General features: G+C 41.9%; 1 protein-coding gene across 2 annotated transcripts in view; it reads right to left on the bottom strand.

Annotated features, from left to right (window-relative positions):
- The window catches only part of LOC142962895 (glutamate receptor 3), a 73,259-nt gene that overhangs the window by 29,210 nt on the left and 22,814 nt on the right, over positions 1 to 21,235 (bottom strand). For both annotated transcript variants that reach the window (XM_076103578.1, XM_076103577.1), the window contains exon 4: positions 5,350 to 5,537. In XM_076103578.1, coding sequence (XP_075959693.1) covers positions 5,350 to 5,537 — 188 coding nt within the window. The remainder of the gene's footprint in view (positions 1 to 5,349; positions 5,538 to 21,235) is intronic.

Below are 21,235 nucleotides of genomic sequence, written 5' to 3'. Positions count from 1 at the left end.
TATATTTCTGTCAGCCCTTCTCTCAGTATCCCGGGGACAATAAGCCGATGTTGAGATCAAGAGCACCTTTCATATCAGTAGAGGCATTAGCTCCCTTTCTTGCCTCTCTCCGCCTCTATCTTTTAAAACAAATTGAGAGACATGCCAGGAAGTGTTACCAGAAAACATAGTCAAAAGTAATCAGGGAGGTTTGAATGTCTGCGAGGGTTCAATGTTTACAGTACATCCATTCAGATTTGATTTCCCCTTGTAATGCCTCTAGTTACATCTGTGTTTGCCAATGTGTTACATGAGCACACAAATGTCACCCCCTGCTTTACACGACGTTGATATTGCTCCCTTTTTTCATCGTTTCATCCACAACCCTGATTGAGCATCTTCCTTTTATTGCTGACATTTTTCTATCAGCTGCTGGCAATCTATCGTGCATTCATTCCCTCTCCCACGACTCCTTATCTCCCATGGTCAGATTTCTTTCCCTTTCTCGAATTAGATACAACACGATTTCTTTTTCTATACAAACATCCAAACTGTGGATTGTCCTTGCAGTCCTTCATTCAAGAGCAGAGAGAGGGATATGGAGGATCTCTAATTCTCCATGGGGAGGCAATGTGGCCACCCTTCATGCTTCTACAGGCGGCAGAATGTTGTCCTAACAAATCCCCAAATGTACCGCTCTTTTTTTTTCCTCATTCTGTGAATCCTTTTCACTTCTTATTGTATTATTTTTTGTTTTCCTGCATGAAAATGCAGCTTTGCGGCTGGCAGAGGGCTCACTGCCTGTCTGTCTTTGAACAGCTTGCGTGCCCTGGGCCTGTCCCAGACGCCATCTCTTATTTCTTTTTTTTCTGCCTGCCTCTCTTTACACTAGTGATGAGCAGGTTGTTGCCTCTGAGCAGACTCCAGCACAGAAATCCCTGGAGGAAAGAGGGCCAGGATGGAGCCTTAAGGCAGATATGATGCTATATGTGCAATCTCATAGATGGATCAGATTAGGCATGAGCACATGTACAGTCAAACACACATGCAGGCTCTCAAGAGACCGGCACACGCACACACACATACTCGCTCTGAAAAATCATCATTACGAAGAGCGGTAGTAATACAGAGATGATTATCTCATATTCAATCATACTTCTTGTTTATTTTGCCCCTTTTTAATGCCACAAACATTTTTTCTCAGGATATAATATCATAAACCTAGAGGGTTCAATGAAACACGCTTGTTGGATATGATTCAGCGAGCAGAGCTGGCAGAGGCTCTCCCGTCTTTGTTGAAAGGGAAGGAATGGAAGTCATTGGGTTAATTTATCTGCAGTGCAGTATATTGATGGAAAGTCCTATGAGCGATAAATCCTGAGCGGTTGTTATTGCATAAAATGATAATAGCCCGGGTGTAACATTCTCCTCAGCATCGCAAAACAAATTTGTTGGGAGACTCACTCTGCTCTTATAGGAGCAAACAAAACTGCGCCTGATGCAGCAGTATGCAAATACTTTCCTTACCGCATTTCTACATCATGTCAACTGATAAATGAAGCTAGTAAAAGTGACATTCAGCTGAGTGTGCTTACGACTGAAGATGAGGTACATCCAGTGTGTTTGTGTGCTAAAAGTATGATGAGTCAATGACAATTTAGAGAAATTGCTGTCCAACACCTAAGCACAGGTTGCAACGAGAGCTGAAATCATTAGTCAAACAATTGATTAGTCAACATAGGATGAAAGTGCAACAATTATGACAATGAAGAACCTGTGTCAAGGAAATAAAAAGGTAAACTATTTGCTCGTACGAGCTTCTTAAAGGGGCCAAATTCAAAAATTCAGAGCACATCTATGATCATATCTGTGATTGAGGGATGACGAAGGCTGAGCCGGCTGCTAGAAGCTAACGGTGCGAACGGTGCAACCAACAGCAACAGTTCTGAAAGAGATACGATTTTTTTAAGCTGGGGAGGAATCGGAGGATGGGCACTACTCTTCCACGACAATGGCATTGGTTGGGACAGCGTTATCAGCTGTAACCGCCACATGAGAACAGTGCAAAGCGGCCAGAAGGGCTGAGCTAGCCAGGAGAGCACACTCACAAGCACTAAAACATACTGAGCTGCCCGTCTATGTCAACAAAGCACAGGGAAGCTCATGTAACAACACAGAGAAGGAGAGATAGTGAAATAGTCATTTTCTAACTAGGTAGTCATTACTCCACTATTTCTTAACATAGCAAATAGTAGTTTGCTGCTATATCAATGATTTAAATATATCAAATGTAGCACCTTTAAAGCCCCAGGAAACGTATTTATTTTCAACATTAAATTCATGACTAAATAGCTAAGCATCAATCAAAGTTAAAGTAATTATTCGTTGGTCTATAGAAAATACGCTTTAAGGGCCTTGGAAAGAAGGGATTTGCTGCTTTTCTGTGTTTTGTATACTTCAAACCAATCAAGACATTTGAAGATGCCACCTGGGGGTTCTCAAACTTTATGCTATAAACAATCGACAGATCAATCCTGAAAATAACTGAACCCCTGGTTGGAATACATCGATTGGTAGAGTAAATACTTACATAAACTTACATACTACAGTGTACTGTACATGTACTGTATATAATAATATACTGTTTAATACAGGCAAAGGCAAATTATACTTGAAGTGTGAGCAGCATTTTAATGTCATAGCTTGTAGGGGTGGAGCTAAATTTAACTGCTTTATATATCTGTATATTTTAGAAAATATGCTCAGTTAATAACTGCAAACTAAAAAGCAATTTGTACTTGGGTACAGTAATTGAGAAAATGCAGCACAAGTGGATGTCCCTTTAATAATTGAGGAACATTTGAAATGCTGAATAACTCTGACAGTGCAGTGAGCTACTGCAGTAGAGCAACAAAGGCCCAGCAGGACCACAGCATTAGCAGCCACAGGATCAAAAGTGGTGCTAATGAATAGCAGCACAGAGGGTTTTCTTCGTGTGGAACAATTTGAATCGAATTGTGGAAGCTCGACACTTGCCTATTCTATACACCATGAACTGCACTGCCTGGTATAAAGACGCTCATTGTGTGCTGGGATTACTCAGACAGAAATCATAAAACTAAGCCACTGAGCTGATTCCCATTTCCCCCAGCAATCAGGTGGCTGAATCTGTCCATGCCTCATGATCCTCCCTCAACAGCAGTGGCCTTGACGGATTGAAGCGACACGCGCATACGCTGGCCTCGGCACACAGGTTGTGTTCAAACTCTCCCTCCTGTCCAGAGATGGAACTCTATCCGTCAATCATTGGCTAATAGAAGTACAATAGCAGGTAGAAGCAGCGGGTTTCCACATAGCTGACAGTGGGTGCCATTTTTTGGTGTGATTGCCCTCATGGGGGAAAGTCCATCCCTGTTTCAAAGTATAATGGTATGGCCCAATAGGGGGTGGCTGCAGAGTGAAGTCCAGCAGCTTCCCTGAATGCTTGCGACTCATCCATATTGGTAGAGCTAGCCAGATTATTTCAATTAGCTCCATGAACAAAAGAAAATCCCACGCTGAGGTTGTCACTGAAACAAGGGGCACAATTGAGCACACTGCTGCTTTGAAGGTTAGCTGTTGTAAAAGCTTTATTTTCCCCTTCTATGCTAAAACAAAGTTAGGGGAGAAAAACGTTTGATGGTGATAGTTGGAGGAAGGAAAAGAGGTCCCTCTAGATGCAAAATAAATAATTAATTAATTGGAAAAAGACAGAAACAGAAGAACATCAAACAGATTATTGCTCTGCATCCTTATTGTTGTTTGCAGGAGGGGGGGAATCAATTAAAGACGCAACCATTAATATGGCTAACATGTGATTTGTAATGCTTTTCTTAAAAGCTGATGCATAGTTTTAACACAAAGAGGAAATAGATTCCAGTATAGTGCCTGAATGGTAAAGGAAGGAAATGTGCAGCACAAGAATTAAATTAGACGCAGAAAATTAATACTTAAAGCCATTCTGCTTTAAACTATGACTCTGGGATCTAATTTGATTCCTGAAAAAAAAAGGGAAACGAACACTGGTTGAGGGGATATTGTGAGGCAGAGAGAAGCCAATAACTAAATGAATGTTAACGAGCAGAATCCAAAGCGGGAGCTGATTGCCTTGTAAGCAGGCAGCAGCAAGCAGAGGAGTGTAGGGTGGAGCGGGGCGGCCGAACAGAGGAGATGCATGGCATAATAGCCACTCATCTATTCATGGTAATTGTGTTTCCCCTACTACAAGGACTGGTGGACCTTTCATTTCCTCCTCAGGCAATGGACGTGATCGAGGAAAGGAGGGGTTAGAGGAGGATTAAAAAGGATGCCTCATCCAGTGGTCTCTCAAATTGGCTGCTCACGTTCGGACCTCTCAACCTCAGGCTGTCGGGCAGCTTCAACAACACGCACTGGTTTTCAAACAAGTCGGCCTCCAACTTGGCAACCAAACAGCACCAAACGCAGCTCCTCACACCTACTGCTGTGCCTGACATTCAATTTAACGCAGCCTTTATGAGGTTACACAAACTCAAGGAAAGAACACATCAGCTATTTGGAAAAACTCACATGCAAAACAAGCAGCGGAACAAAAATGATCTTAGTAAGACTTAGTGAGTCTTAGATCTTAGATCTAAAATACTGAATAGGCCTTTTTTATTGGAAGAAGTTTTGACATGCCACAGTAGGAAAAGCACAGCAACATTAGCATTCATTTGGAGCCAAGTTTCAGTCGAGTCCAATATCTATTTTGTAGCTCTGTTTTGTTTCCACAAACTTCTGAGGAAATAATGTGGCTCTTTAGTTGCTAAACACTCCGCTATGTTCACCCGCTAGTCTGTAACCTTGTGAGCATGCTGATTGGTGCTGGACAGGTAGCGCACAGTTGGGTTTTTGCGCTTCTTCTTTTTCTGAAAAAAGGTCCTCCTTGCATGGTAAGCAACTCTGTCTTTCATACTCTTTCATGTGTATTGGAAAGCACCTCGTGGTACCATACCTATTGCGATACACGTGTCACGATACGATATATATATATCGTGACAATACTAAACATACATACATATTGCAATATATTACAATACTCTTTTTTTTTTTCTTCTTTCTGCACTATTTCATACACATACACAGTTTTTGTTATACATTTGTCATCACCCAGTCTAACTCAAGATCACCATAACTGTTAAAATTAACATGTAAAATTAGTGGAGTGGCTCATTAATATTTGTAACTTTAAATTTGCTTGGTATTCATGTGACTAAAGCAGGAAGCAACAAAAGGGCTAGATGGCCAGTGTAGTTGTTTGGTTATTTAATCTACAGCTGTTGCCACATGTGCAGTGAGTTTGAGGCTCACCTGTTCCAATATGGTGTTGATCCTGTCCACCTCGCAGTCAATCACAAAGCGCTTCTCCTGCCTCCTGTCCATCTCCTCAATGATGCGCTTGAACTCTGCTGCATCTGTTGTGCCGCTAACAGAGCGGGCGGTCACCTGCCAGTCGTTACCTACTGCAGCCTCCATTATGGCCTGCAGTATAGAAAAACCTAGAGAGAGAGAGAGAGAGAGAGAGACCCAGAGGATTAGACACAAAAGAGGCACACGGTTACTGTTATGCAAGAACTGGGAGGCTGCTAATTTATTCTAGAGAGGCTCTTGCTTGAATCCAAAGGTTAAAGGCCATCTCATTACAATCTAAAATAGCATTCCAAACTCTGCAGGTCCTCGAAAATATTGTCTAGAGTCTAGACTTCGTGTGCAAGTGTGGAAGCTATCGTGAATTTACCTTTGCATACTGAGAAGGCAATATCATTATGAAGTAAAGGGACAGGAATTGTATCTCCATAATATTAAAAGATCAGCGGGTGATGTTATTGCGCTTGGCGTCAATTAAATCATGGCACTTAGCTCAGCCACATGTTAACTTTGACAATGTGGTGAAACACATCCCGGCCCATGTCTCCTTGGAGGATTGTGCCAACTCATTTAAAGATAAAGACAATGAAAGATTCATCCAGGCCAGTGGTAGAAAGAGATCATTATGCTACCAGAGGAATGGAGAATGAGCCCTTCCAATGATTAATTCACACGTGAAATATTTTTCATTTAATAGAGCGCCCAGAAACACTATGGTCAAATCATATAACACAAAATGAATAATGAAGTTCTATTTCTGGAGGGATAGATTGCACACAGTAGAAGTAATACAAAAAAAATGGCTGAACATAAAGGTTATTAATGAAAATCAAGCACACTGCTGGTATTTCATTAAGCCATGGACAATGCAAACGCAAACTTTATGTAAAATAAGCTTCAGTTCCATCTCTCTTTTCATTTTCTATCGTGCGTCATGTGGTTAGACGATGCAGAGAAGCGGCAAAAAATGTGCAGGAACAGCAAATTTCAGGTACGCATTCAGACATACAGATCTCATATGTGAATGAGTATTATGCAAATTGCCTGACAAACTGAACAGCAGTGTGCAAAGTAAACGTTTCTCATATATATTTTTTCACCGTGTGCCATTTCTCCGAACAACCTTCTATGAACCGGCTGCAGAAAGTCAATAAAGCCAGCGGAGAGACCAAAGACACAACAACGGCTATATAAGAAATCCACTTTGTGACTCTCTTCATTTCTCTGCTTTTGAAATCTTTTTCCATTCCATTCTGAATGGTCGTGCTGCCCTTTTTCTTGTAACTCTTAAATGCTCTGAGAGTGCTGTGCCGTGTGAGTCTGCAACCCCGGTGTGCGGCCGCCTCTGCAGTACACGGCCACAGCTCCATCGGATGATCTTTTGGCGTGCGGCACAGCAAGCCGCAGAGGATGACGCACTGTGTGTCATCAGTCCAGTGGAGCAATGGCGTACCGCCTGGAGACATCGGCCTCTCAGACCTCGAGGTTATCTGGCAACCAGGTTATCAGGTCACATCTCCAAGGGGTTCAGCCTACAGTTCGTGAATGTACCTTGTAGCACAACACGGCCTTCAGATGATGTTGTGCTTGCATGTAGATGCACACATATAGTCCCTTTGTAGCTTCTGGGTCACAGAGCTGGTTAAAAGTATCAACACTTGTACATCTGACGTGAAACACCGCAGGACAAGAAGAATATGAAGGTAGCGTAGCCTGAAGGCATAAAATCGTCAAATGTACTTTTTTTTTTATTTTTACCTGGACAAAAGCCACAATTTTCGAGGGAAAAGAAAGAAATGTAAAAGTGAAGAGAAAACATCTGAAGCTTTTCTGAGGTATCATAATTTTTACATGAGCACGGCAGCGGCAGTCTCTCATGTAGTATACCTCCTCACATCTCCCCTACCTAAAGAAAAAGTTACAGAACGAAGGTTTGAATAACATGGATGCATTATTCATTTTCCTCAGGCATATGCTCAGAACCTCAGCAACCACAAGCCAGCTGGATAGCATGGCAGTCTTCCCAGCAATAAAAGCCTCTCACATTAAGAGATGTCATGCAGATTAACTGGGTCAAAACGTTCTCTTTTGGTTTGGAAACTGACAAGAATACGGCTGGTAAAGGTAAAAATGCCAATGAACCATTTAGCACACTGTAATCACGTTGGGTGTACGACATGCCATGCATATGGGTTAAAATGATAGGGTGGCTATTTGTTTCAGGGCTGAAAGTATCAGTCCAATCACTGATTCCTGTGCAGCTTGAAAGAGGCAATAACACATCAAAAGAAAATATGAACGCCTACATGGGAATTCTCTAAGGATTTGGGTTTCATATAAGTGTCTGTAGAGTTCTGTCTCCATAAAATCTGTGCATTTCCAATTTTCATTTCTGAGGTCTGAGGTGCCAGGAAAACATGAATTATGCTAACTTGTATGTGCAAGAAGGAAACAGTGTCCTGTCAATCAGATTACAATCACAGAGGGCTTTTATTTTGAAATTACTGATTTGTGCGGAGCTCATCTTCTCCTGCCTCCAGCAAACCCTGAACTGTGTTGAAACAATTGGATTCATTTAAGATTCACAGAAGATTCCATGCCTGCCTAGTTTTACATTTGTATGGAAATTAAGAGATGGAATCTGGTAGTGGTAAATAGTCTGTCCAGAAATGGATTACTTTTGCTCGACAGTCAGCAGAAAAGTTTATGTTTCGTGGTTTAGACTTCAAAATCGAATTTGAACAAAATCCTTTGAGTGCAAGTTAATGTGACAGCAGCAACGAGACTGACAGCTCAGTTTTCATCTCCACCAACAAGTAAAAAATAAATCAGGTCTGCATAAATGTACAACTGCCAGTCACCTTTGTCGGCCAGAGTCCATTCCAGCTTCAGCTAATCAATGGATTCATCATCATCATTCGCCCTACAGCATCGGAGACCCCTCATAAATGCTTTTGCTCATGATATTTATTTCTAACATGAAGAAAAGCCATAAATCCTTTTCACCTCTTTGCCTTCAGGAGCCCCACAGCTGCGTTTCATCCAAAAATGTAAAACAGTCAACTACATAAATTATGGAAGACAACAAGAAGATTTCCGGCGTGCAGCAGTTTCTGCTGATCATGCTCCTCAGAGCTAATCATGCCATCGAGACAGGGAGAATATAAACATGGTGTAATGCTCGCTGATGCCAGTATGTACAGTAAATATAGAAACATACAAACGGTGTAGCAGAATACAATGTGCATATTTGGTGTGTAAGTTTAAGATAAACGGGACATTATATTTATGTTTTACTGTATGTGTGTGTGTTAATTTGCATAAAACACTCTGAACAAAGTTGTTTATGCTTTCCTGCGCTGTGACAAGAGTGCGAGGATGAACTATTAAGTTGTTGCATTTTACTCATTTAGCTAGTTAGCTAGCTAGCTACCTTGCTAATTCCACCATGCTTTCATGCTGAAGTCACACTTGTACAGAAAAAGAAACCCCACTGCAGGCTGGAGGGTAGCGGAGGCGCTGGGTCTACGGTTCCTCTGCCTCACTCCTTGCCGTTAGGAGTCTATTTCACCGGTAAGAGTGCAGGCAGGAGCTCTGGAGACTAGCTAGCTAACTAGCCAGCCTTCCGCTCCAGGGCTCCTGTCTGCTCTCCTCCTGGCAAAGTAGTCTGCCAGCAAGATATGGTCCCATTGGTTGTTAACTTTCTTAAGTAACACTCACGGTCCCGGAGAGTGAGGGACTGTACATATTGAGAGAAACTTGTATTTTCTTTAAGGAGTATTTTAAAAAACAAGCCGATACAACTTGCTAGTCGGTGTTAGCTAGCGTGCTCAGAGATGTATTCTGCCTCCACCTATATGTTAACAGGAGGGCTCTATTCACTACACATATTGTTTAGTTATTCAGATTAGTTAAGTTAAGTGCTACTATATATTGCAGTACAACACTAAATCCACTTTTATGAGTCAGTAAGTATAAGTATATGTTGTACACTTACTTTGTTATACTGTCAATTGACATTTATCCCAGTCTATATTGTTCATTGCAAAACTGTTTGTCTTTTTTCCAGAGAAAACCAAGTAGTGTTGCCCTGTAGACCAAAACCAAAAGTACAAGGCAATATCCACCACCTCATAGACTTTAAACGACGCATGAGAGCAATGCTGCAGTTTATAGTCTGGCGGGGTATATATTGCACAAGAAAATAAAGACTTCTCCATTTCCAAGCATAGTGCATACAGGTTACAGGATACAGGTCTAAGTTGAACAAAGGTGAACTCAGACTGAGTCTGCCAGACTGAAGAGCGGCACCGAAAAAGAAAAAGGCTGGAATATGCTGGGGATGCATGTACTGTATAGGCGGACGAGCACAGAGGTCATTTGGATACATTGAGAGTTTCTTTCATACTAACATACGTACAAACTATGAGTGTAACGTGTATGTGTATTTTTGTCTCCTTTGGAGCCTCGTGACCTATGGTTAACCAGAACAGTTTAAACATGTATCTCTTTACCGATGCATTATTCCAGCCTCCGTCTAACAGGCTTAAAAGGAGGCAGAGTTGGTATATATATATATATATAATATATATATATATATATATATATAATATATATATATAGTGGTTGTGGTGTAACGTCAACGACAAGGCAGTGGGGGTGGCAAAATTACAAACACTGCTACGGCGATACAATTACCCGCCCTACTCTGCCCCTGACTGGCTAGTACTCGTTGCCTTCGTTGCTTTCGTTGTCATATGAAGATTGACATTGGTTAGGTTTAGAGTAAGAATCAGGGTTAGCCAATCAGAGGCAGAGTTGGGCAGGTCATGCCTTGGCATGGTAGGGGTATGCTACTGTGTTGGGTGTTTGTCTGGGTAATTTTTTTAAAAATCAAGCTTGAGCAGGGTATTAAGTTTCTCTTTAATCTCAAATACACACTTGAAACAACTCTGTAGTTGGTGGAGCAGTGTATGAATGGCTGCGATGAGTGAAAACTCAATTATTTCAGCATTTTCCCTTAAATCTATATCAGAACATTGCAGCGTCTGCTCGCAAATCCCGACAGAGCCTAACGACGCTCCGTGTGCTTATAAATCAGAGCTGTTGCCAATGAGATGTTGTGGCAGTGTAGCATGCAGCAGCTGAGTGAGAGCTGCAGTCCGCTTCTTCGTCTGTGAACCGGATCTTAACAGGATGAGTTCTGAAGCGTCACCCGTGGCGGCTCAGCGGTAATTGAATTGAGTTGCATCTAATCTCATTGCCCAGCTCCTTTGGTTCCCTGCCTCTCATTAGGGTACGGTGCAAAGTGTCACAGGCCTCCATCTCTCTCTCTCTCTCTCTTTCTCTCTCTCACTCACACCCCCTCTCATATCTCACAGCTGATCCAGGCTAACTAGGCAAATCAGAGAAACCATATTGCAAATATCTCTCTAAGCATCTAGCTCGGCATTAGCCACAACTGGATGTCAGCTTCCGAGCCACAACTACACCACTTGCTTACATGAAAACTGCATGATCGCACTTTGTCACTGATGGTATTACACTAATCCACATCCATCAAAAATCGTATCTACTAATCTAATCGAATTATAAAAATGTAAGTAAATAAGTCGCCATCAACTACACTACACTACACAATGAAAAAGGGGGAACCACAAGCAGCTGACTTTACCCGCTGACAGCATAGAGTGCGAAAACCCCCAAAACCTGAACTCATTTCTGAAGGATCAAAGTCAAAAGCTCAGACATGAAAAAGAGGCGGTGGTTGTTTAGCCAATAGTAAATGTGGCTGCTCCCCCCTCTAACTTGCCAATCCGCTGGTAAATGAGGGTCTGTGGCTGGGCGAAACGGCCTGCTGACCATTGTCCAGGGTCTCCGAGGGCATCAGAAACAACTGAATTGAAACCACAAAGATAATGGCTTTGGCTCATAATAGCGGGGTTTGGCTTGATATCGAGTTCAGGACTGAACACCTGCAGACAAAGGCGGAGAGTGAACTTTACAGACACCGCAGCAATTTACCTGCTGCCGCATGTTGCTGTATAAAATATATCTGTAAAGGTTCAATTAATCAATTCCAGTACAAAAAAAACATATTAATATACTGCCTTTTTAATAGATGTGTATGATAGAGGTATAAGAAAATATTGATAGACTTGAGTATCGCAATATTATGTTTTATGATACTGTATCGATTTTTAAATAATACTTTACATGCAAAAACTTGTGGCTCAGAGTGCACAAAAGTATTGTTATGATGATGAATGTTACAGGCACTGTGATAAATGCAAACGCAGATGTTCTGATTGCATAAAAAAGGTAAACTTTTTCTAGTCACATTTTATGCATTTGGTGGTGTGTTCTTTTGCAATATATTGAATCGTAACCCCTGTATCATGATAGGTATCATATTGCCATATTCTTGCCAATACACAGCCCTAGTATATGACTTAAGAAGTGGTACTGAGCCATGCAAACTCAGTGGTCTTGGAACTTGGAACATGACAAGTAGGTAGGTCATAAAATAACAGTTGCCAGCTTCCTTTCGCTAGAAATGTCTACCTAAAATTCTTCAGCTGTCAAACTCTCACTCTTCATTAACTACGTCGCGACGTACGTTCTAATTTATAAATATTCCCACAGCTGCTTCCTCTCTATTGTCTTTTGAGGGAGCCAAAATAAATACTTACAGTATTTAGGGCCTGGTGAGTGTTTGCCTCTGGGCTAAGTATGCTCACAGGGCTCTGAGGATCCCTCCAGTGTTTGCACAGTGGAGATCAAAATCTTAGGCTGGGAGAGGAAGACGGCTTTATGTTTCCTCTCATTAGTCATCTGGCAAAGGCCCAAAACTTAAATAAAATAGGCTGTGGTTTGCTGGGATTATATGACCAGTGCTCTTGACTTGTCCAGCAAATGATATACAGAAGCAACAAACAGGCAATCAACATCCGACGCTTGATGAAGATCGAGATGAGAATCTCGGAGCAGCTGTAAAGACGTGGTAATTGAGGTGCCTTTGAGGATAGTGTTTAAGTACCGACAATTAAAAGAGGAAGACGCAAAAAACAGGTCCATTCAACTTATGTAATTTAGTGGAGGAGAAGAACATTATAGCCAGCGCTACAGTATGAGCTCCTCCACTTCTCTCCGCCTGCGGGAGAAGGAGGCTTTGCCTCCACGGCGGAAACGTTGCAATCGCCGTGACGCGAATGCCAAAGTAGCCCCAAAAGTGTGCAGCCAAGGCTTTGATGTGTTGTTTACAGGAGGCCTACAACCAGAAATTATTTCACTGCCAAGTGTTGTCCTAATCAAAAAGACAGCACATGTCAAATCAAACGGAAGCAGCATGATGTCTGTATCTTTAGAAGTGCATACATGTAGGAGGGAAGAGAGCGAAAATCCACCCACGGAGCTTCTCCATCTCTCCCCGTCTTTGTTCCTCTCTCTCTCTCTCTCTCTCTCTCTCTCTCTCTCTCTCTCTCTCTCTCTCTCTCTCTCTCTCTCTCTCTCTCTCTCTCTCTCTCTCTCTCTCTCTCTCTCTCTCTCTCTCTCTCTCTCTCTCTCTCTCACTCACAAGGCGTACTGAGACGTGTCAGCACATAAACACTGATGAGCATGTGCGCCAACACATGACAGAGTTGTGTGTGTGTGTGTGTGTGTGTCGAAGGGATTGATCAAGTGCTGCACCAAACTCTCTGGCCAACTGTGGCTGATCAGCTGAAAATGAAGGACAAATGACAAAACAAAAAGCGACTTACCTTTAACGAAAAGAGTCCATACACTATTTCACTCTTGTGTTTACACTTGAGAATATATATATGATATTTGTCGTTTCTACGAACAAATTGGCCCTGTAAGATAGCGTAACATCAAAGACATCAACCTCTACTATGGCAGCATGAAGCAAAGGCCAGGACCTTTTTGTTATAATGAAAAAAAGAAGCTTCCAGCAGTAATTTCATGGCTGCTGAAGCTAGCAGTGGGTAGGTGGTAAAATGGCTTTATTCCAGGTTCAGTTAAAAAGGGACACAGAGACAGCATAGAGGTGCATTGTGTGCTTATTGTGACAGGCCACGGCTCTCCAATCTCTTCTTTTGACTTGCAGGTTTTTCAAGGGGTTACTGAATTACAGAGGTTGCCACTGCAGGGTCGGACTATCTGTATATTCGGATGTCACTTTGGCAGTGATACCTGTTTGTGCGTGCAAAACTAAAACGAGAGCAAAAAAATGTCAGTGATGCATCGCTTCGTCCATATTTCTTTAATATTATTTCTTCCTGTGCATTTTACGGCTTCTCTGATGTGCCCTTTCTTGTCAGCATGTCCAAGCTGATTTATTCTCCCGATGCATGCATAATTTAGCTGTTATGAAGCCGGCGTGAAGGAGAAGGGCCACTAAAGCACAAGAGGCATATTGTGTGTGCGTAAAGTCTCAGCTGGGTGCAGCTGATGCGCCATTATAGCTGTGATGAGACCACAGAGCCGAGGAAACAAGCTGTGGTCTATGATATAGACGTGGTTGCAGTAGGGAGCTGTGCATTCACACTTATTATCTCACATTGTGAGCAGAGGGTATAATCAACAATTGTGGGTGACAACATCGCACTCGACTAGACATTATTTGTGTGAAATGTGTCAGAGTGGCATAAAAATGACTTGTATAACAAATGTAAAGGGAAAAGGCTGCTGATGGTTTGCAGTCACATAGAACATTGCTTTGCAAACTAATGACACTGCACATGAAGATATGTCACCGCATCTTCTTAACTGATTATGTAAAAGAAAAGGAATAGCCATTTCATGCCTGTCTTCCTGTGTATAATCACTGGAGTTTGGACATTCCTTTTCGGTAGTGTAGCGCATTGCTTGATTTGTTATGTTGTATACAACAGTGAGAGCAATGCCAAACGACTACAGTCAAATTAAAGGACAGACTTGATTTGGTTTGCCATCAAAGGCATCCAGGAGAGCAGCGGGAGACATTAATTATTTGACTCTTTTAGGGAACAAAGGCAACTGTCTCTGGATAGCCAATTAGAGGGATTGCAGAAGAATAGGGAGCAAGGTTTGCTTTGGTTGCATCTGCCTGATTGACCCCCAGTCCCCCCCCTCATATCTGTCCTATCTTTCTATCTACAGTAGCTTGGCAGGAACTAGAAGAAATGAGGCTAACTCTGTGCGGTCATCCAAGCCTCCCATCCACAAGCCTCTTGGCCCAGTTGGCGCATCACTGTACCAATTGTGCCAGGCTGGAGTTCTCATGTCTGCCTGTTTAACAGCTGATCAACCAGGGTCTGTGGTGAGTTACGAGGGGGCCCCATTCATAGCCAAGTGGTCCTGATTGATGCAACTAGAATATCATTAATCTGATTTATTTGGCCTTTCAGCACGTTTGCAAATAATCATGTAATAATAATCACCCATCTACTGACATTAGCAGCCATTACAGATGCAATCACATGTTCAGAATTCTCATCCACTTTCCATATAATTTAGGAAAGTTACACCAAGCTCATACTTCAAGGACAACAGTCCACGATCCACATCTTTCTTAATTCTGATTTATTAAACTCTACTGCTATTTAGCATAGAAATTACAACTCTGTCTGGAGACAAGATTCCATCGGGGCCGGTTAACAGGGTTTAACCAATAGATTGGAATGGGAATTACAAGCTAAGGAGGACAATTTGGCCCTTCAAATAGTCATAAAATGAAAATGAAAGACTGAATATCAAGATGTGTTATTTCTAACACCTGATAAATAAGAAGATCAATTTAACATGGTCTGTATTGGGCTGAATGCTATACACAAGCCACATCACACAAGCAGCTTGTCAGCAGTGTGTGCATGTCGGCTGACAGCGTCACACTGATTCTACTCAGTCACTTTTGTCACATGCTGAAGTCGAAGTCTTTCTGACCCTCAATACAGAACCGGGCTTAAAAATGATCCCTTTTTTATTTTACAGTCACTGAGTGGCTTTTTCTTTGATATTGCGTACTGTAAATTAGTACAAATTAGCTGACTGCAAATCATTTGTCACCTCTAAGAAATGTATCGTTAATTGATCATTTAAGGGGAAAAACAAAAGCCATTTAGTGTAAAAGGTTGAGGTGTGACAGGAAATCTGCCTGCCTGCCTATAATTTGCTATGTAACCTTTTTTTTCAGTTTTGTTGGACAATATATTGTCCCAGAAATAATTGCGATAAACGACACTCTGTCTTATGTATATGTATTGTCATTTGAATGCCATTTTATCCCACTGATATCATGATAATATGAAAAGCATAAAAATGCAAGTACACCCTTTCAAAAAACAATTAGTTAAATTATTTAAAAATTTTCAGACATTGGAATTGGATTGTGAAAAAAAGTAAAAAAAAAAAAATCTCCAATGAATAAAACATGAATAAATTAAAACCATACAGCCGAAACAATAAATAAAATGGACTCTCAGGCGCTCTCAACAACAACATGTGCAAAGCTTTATAATGGTAAATAAAACCCCGCTGTTTATTCTGGCATCTATTTAAAATGTGGGTGAAGAAACCCAAATTGGCTGGTTTGATTTAGGTTTAGGTTAAAACTCTTTTTTTCTTTTTAAAGTGACGATATTTCTCTTGAGGACAGATTTGGTGTAGTTCAACTTCTTCCTGCACTGTAAGGCCTTGCTTGTGCTTTGCTACAAGAAGCAACATTTTAATTCAATACTGACATTTTTAAGACCTTTAACAATAAATGTGACTCGGATAAATACTGTATTAAATGCCTGCACACACTTTGGAGACCATATAGTATAGGTCAGAATTTGCACATGTTTGCATGTTTTATAATACGCTGCTCCCTTTTTTGGTTACAAATACTGCAGCAACCTCTCATGATCAATACTGTTCACGCGCCTTATTGTTCCAGATACGTTTGCTGAATTGACTCCTCAACAGTTGGGGGTCATTGGAAATATTGACAGAGTGAATGAAATAAGTGCCCTGCAGATATTTTGGACTGAATGCTGGAATAAAGCCTCCACCTGGCAGGTTTTTGTTCAAAAAACATTTGACTTCCTGGTGCTATAATGAGGCTATGACATCAAAAGCTATTTCAACTGTCAGCAGTTAAATGATAAAAGTAAATAGCCCTGTGCTTTGAGTGCAGCGGATACGTGTTGGATCGCTGTCCTCCTAACTATATCGCATTCAGAATATCGATTGCAGAGGGACTGATGGAAAGCGCCGACATGAGGCCCGCCATTGTTATTCATATGTCATCAACGCCTCGGTGTGCCGATGGATATTGTGAGATGGGCTAAAATCCGGTGTCTCACAACATCATCGTGGATATAAAGAGGTGGCAGCCCCAGGTCTTACCACAAGATACCACTGCAGATTAATATTCACTAAAAGTCAATGGGAAATATAAGTGCTTTCCCACCGTCAGAGGACTCCATCAGTCATACTTACATCTTCATTCGCATTGTTTTATTTTATTTCTTTGTCTAGCTGCTCAGTTCAAGGTGAACAGGATTTTCTCAAGACTGACAAACAAAAAAAACACAGACGGGGAGCGACGTGGACACTGATGAAGCAGAATGAAACAGCAGCCATGAGGGAAGGACAGGTATACAATTGACCCTTTTCTTATTAACCCCTCCCCCATGCAGCGATGGTCCAATCATTGCTTAGCGACTGTGACTAGGCACAGCGGGCTTGTCAAGCTTTACAATTAGAACAATACTCATTTAATACACATGTAAAGTGTTAAGATGGAGGTGTCCTTTGATAGCCTTTCCCAAACCAAAAGAGCCAACCAGTAAGTAACGGACAACACGTTCTCGCTCCCATATCGTCAAATACGGGAGATGGTCAGTGGTCCTATGCTTCAAACTATGATGCTCTTGGTACCCCTCTAGCGACAGTTAGACTCGGCAGTCAGCTTCCATTGACACGCTTTGGCTTCTTACCTTGAGGGATGTCTTACCCCGGTTTAGCCTATCCTATACTTTTGCTGCTAACTAGCTTCACACTGGGACATTTTAACTATAGTCTCAGTCTTCAAGCCCAATATCATGTTTGTAGCCAACAGGATTCTCATTCAAAAACAAGTCGGCTTGAAGAATAAGGCTGTCAGCTGGAGACAGCATTTCAACCAACTTGTGAGGCGAATGTTAAGAGACAGTTGTACGAACGACGGGTAGAATTGAGAAGCTTAACCGTTTTTTAAAAATTAGTATGAATTTCGGGTGCTAAATCTTCCACTTTTGTCATTTTGGACTTTACACTGTGCACTTTCTGTTTCACAATTCGTCTTTTCGTGACCACTTTGCAGCACTTAAGACAGGACAGGTTTTGACTCTTGTACTTCCACAGTCACAGCTAGGCGACTCTCACAATAATCCCAAGAAGAAGGGAAATAAGAGAAAGCTAAAAGCATATAAAGACACTGCGTAGAGAGACAAAGAGAGAGAGAGAGAGTGACTCATAAATCAAGTAGAGGTGAGATTGCTGAATCAGGGTTGATTGTGCCTGGGAGAGACAATAAAGCCTGTAATCATCTGTCTCTGCTGCACAGACCTGGCAATTATCTGCCCATACCTGACCGGCAGAACAGAAAGGGCAAGGTCCATCTACCTTCACCCTATACAGCTCGGGGTTTTTAAGGGGAAATTTGTCTGCTGATGCAAGCTGGAAGGACAGAATAAGCAATATTCACTCTTGGAGAACGAAGAATTGGGGGGGAAACACAGTATTCGGTTGAAGGAGCGCTGCGGGGACTGTCAGTTCTGTCCCGGTGAGTCATATGTGACGTTTGGGAGTGATTCAGAAGAACCAGCGGTAATATCTGTTTGGACCTTTCATTTCTGTCTACCCATACATGTGTTAAAAAAAAACACACACACACACACACACACACACACACACACACACACACACACACACACACACACACACACACACACACACACACACACACACACACACACACACACACACTTCCCTGTCAATAGATGACATCCTATAAAAGAAGAGGAGCCAATCATTAATATCAGTGCCTGCGGAAGCTCCATTTGCTTCCAGTGCAGTTCCTTCATCATAACATCTGCTTTCATGCAGCTGTCTCCTAATAGCATTTAGGGTACAAATTTACCTTCATTTTCCTCCAATACATCTGAGCCTGAAGCATATGGACCACCCCTCTCTGACTGAAAGCACTACACTAAGGACTAAAAGCATTTTTTGCCAGCCCCAATATAAGAGGCAAATGAATAGTGTGGCTGTAATTAATCTTTTCTATTGACTGAAATCTCTTGGTGGAACTCAGCTCGTGAATGCGCTGCGCTTTGTCTCCTGAATAGCAGAGTTTGGAGAATAATTGAAAAGTTGCTTCCACTATTATGGATGATCAATGCTTTAATCAGACACAAATTAAAAAGGCAAAAAAGCACTCAACATAATAATACTTAGTACGTCGCAACAGTTACTTTGTGTGGCACAACATGAGCAGAGTTTACTTACAGCAAAATTAGAAATCTGTCAGAACCAGCAGCGTATGAGGTCGTATTGTGACATGCCTTTGCTTTTTATGTACTTGTGTAAAGATTATTTAGGGCACATTTAAGGTCAGAGTTCACTTAGTGGCGTTTGTCAACATGTCAGGCCTCTTTTTCAGACAATGCAATAACACAATGGATAGCAAGACAATGACCTTTCATTAACTCCCAATTTAGTGACCCAAAGCAGCATTACCGAGAGCGTAATCAGTGACACCCAACCAGGTACTTGTACCCCAGGGTATACTTCTGTAGCTGTAAGAGGGTACGTGGAGCGATTGTGGAGTAGCTCATCTAATTTTAAAAACAAAAGAAATTACGAGTTGATCAAAAATACATATTCATGTAATTGTTTTAAGGAGGAAAATTAAAAATCCAAAAAGAATTATGAATTATTTTGATGCTGATTTTTAACAATTCTTTTTGTCACAATAACATTGTTGATGAACAGTTGAAATTACTTGATACATTTAACTTATAAGCAGTTGATGTTGTTAGTTAAAAGTAATCAATAATAGGTTGAACATTTTTGTTAAAAGTAATGGATAACTATTTGAAACAGTCAGCCTAAAAGTAATTGATAAATAACTGAAATAAGTAAATAAAAGTAATGGATAAATAGCTGAAAGAATTAGCTAAAGGTGATGGATAAATGGTTAAAACCATATTAACTATTTGGTGGTGTTACCTAACATACGCTTTAATAGACAATACATTGGAACATGACGGATGTGGTCAATGAAGGGGTACTTGTCAGGCTACGTCAGACAAAAAAAAAAAGTTGGGAACCATTAAAATAAATAAACAACTCAAATAATCCAGAAAACGATACAGACGAAAGCAGTTGTCTGACAATTTTACTTTTGCCTCAGAGCCAGAGGGGTCAAAAAACATACACCCTTGAAGACTGTCTTCCCTTGTCACTCCTCCTGGTTCAGCCAGCAGTCAGTGTCCATATTGCCTGGGGAGCTGCACTACCTGATAAGCGAAGGTAGAGGCTCCCTGACACATCTGTCTGCTTGATGAGCCAAGTGTCAAAGCCCCCCAAAGTGCTGGATGGAGTGCATCAATAAACGACTTTAATCCCCTCCTGGGGCCAATGTCCTCCTACTAATAAGGGATCGTCTTACACCACTGGCAGCGAGGAGGGAGGTAAAAGTGGCTTGGCACGGGCCTCAGCACGGGTACGTACAGTACGCAGGGAATAGTCTGTACACAGGTAACAGCCTGTAAATCACACGCGCCTGCTGTTGGCTTAATTGCTGGATTGTATCTGTGTTTTGTTTCCTCTTCCTTCTCACTTCCCCTGCCTCCTTTGCCCTCTGTCCTTCTATTTTCTCTTCAAAGTACACGGCTGTTTGTCATCGCTCCATCTCTGTCTAACACCACTTCTGTTTTGGTATTTCAGCCTCTTTTCCCCACCTCCGCTATGTATCCAACTCTGCCCCAGACGGTCTCACTTGCCAGACAGAAGTGGAGAAGCAGAGGGATGGGCAGCATTGGCTGCGCTGAAGGACGTGTGGGTTGCTAGCATCCGCAGGGAAAGATACAATGAGTGTTCTAGTCAGAGTGACCCTAATTAACCACATATTATCTGCAGGCTGTGCGGAGGATTAAGGCCCTCAGCTCAGGACCCTGCAGGCCCGGAGACCCAAAGACTGTGTCTGCTAAAGCACACTTCATATTCTGCCTCAAAGCAAAGACACAGAGAGGAGGGGGCGTGAGGCGAACCACAGAGAGAGCAGATAGCTCGGAGCATAGCTGGACCTTTCTGTAATGAGCAAATAAACACGGGCATCCCAACTGCTAGGTGCACTGCAGGAGGAATACGCAGCCACCCTTTTTTGGCACCCTCGCAGAGAGGAAGACATGTTTTAGCTTCGTCTGTCAAATCCTGAATATATATCCATCCCTCCCGCCCAGGTGCTGCTTGAGCAAACTGAAGTTTCTGTCGGAGGAGGGGATCATTATTCTATTGAGAGATAATGAGCTCATTTTCTCGTTCGACATTAGAACACGCAGAAATGAACACTCATGTTTACAGGTCGTCAGACACGCGACATGCCGCCGCATTAAACCAGTCTATTGTCAACTAGGCAATGCAATCTGGGAACTGCACAAAAAAACCTCATTGACGCGACACAATAAGCGGCACCCACAGGCAGCCAGCGACTTTGATTTCTGTAGAAAACACTTTAGCAGCAGCTGTGACATACCTCATTTCAGATGAAACACAAGCCAATACCAACAACATGATTAAACAGGAGATTAATTGACAC

This window comes from Anarhichas minor, unplaced genomic scaffold, assembly GCF_050575085.1.
Source record: "Anarhichas minor isolate MPS153535 unplaced genomic scaffold, ASM5057508v1 ptg000028l, whole genome shotgun sequence".
Taxonomy (NCBI): domain Eukaryota; kingdom Metazoa; phylum Chordata; class Actinopteri; order Perciformes; family Anarhichadidae; genus Anarhichas; species Anarhichas minor.
Note: the sequence above shows the minus strand (reverse complement) of the source record. Positions and strands in the feature narration are given on the sequence as shown.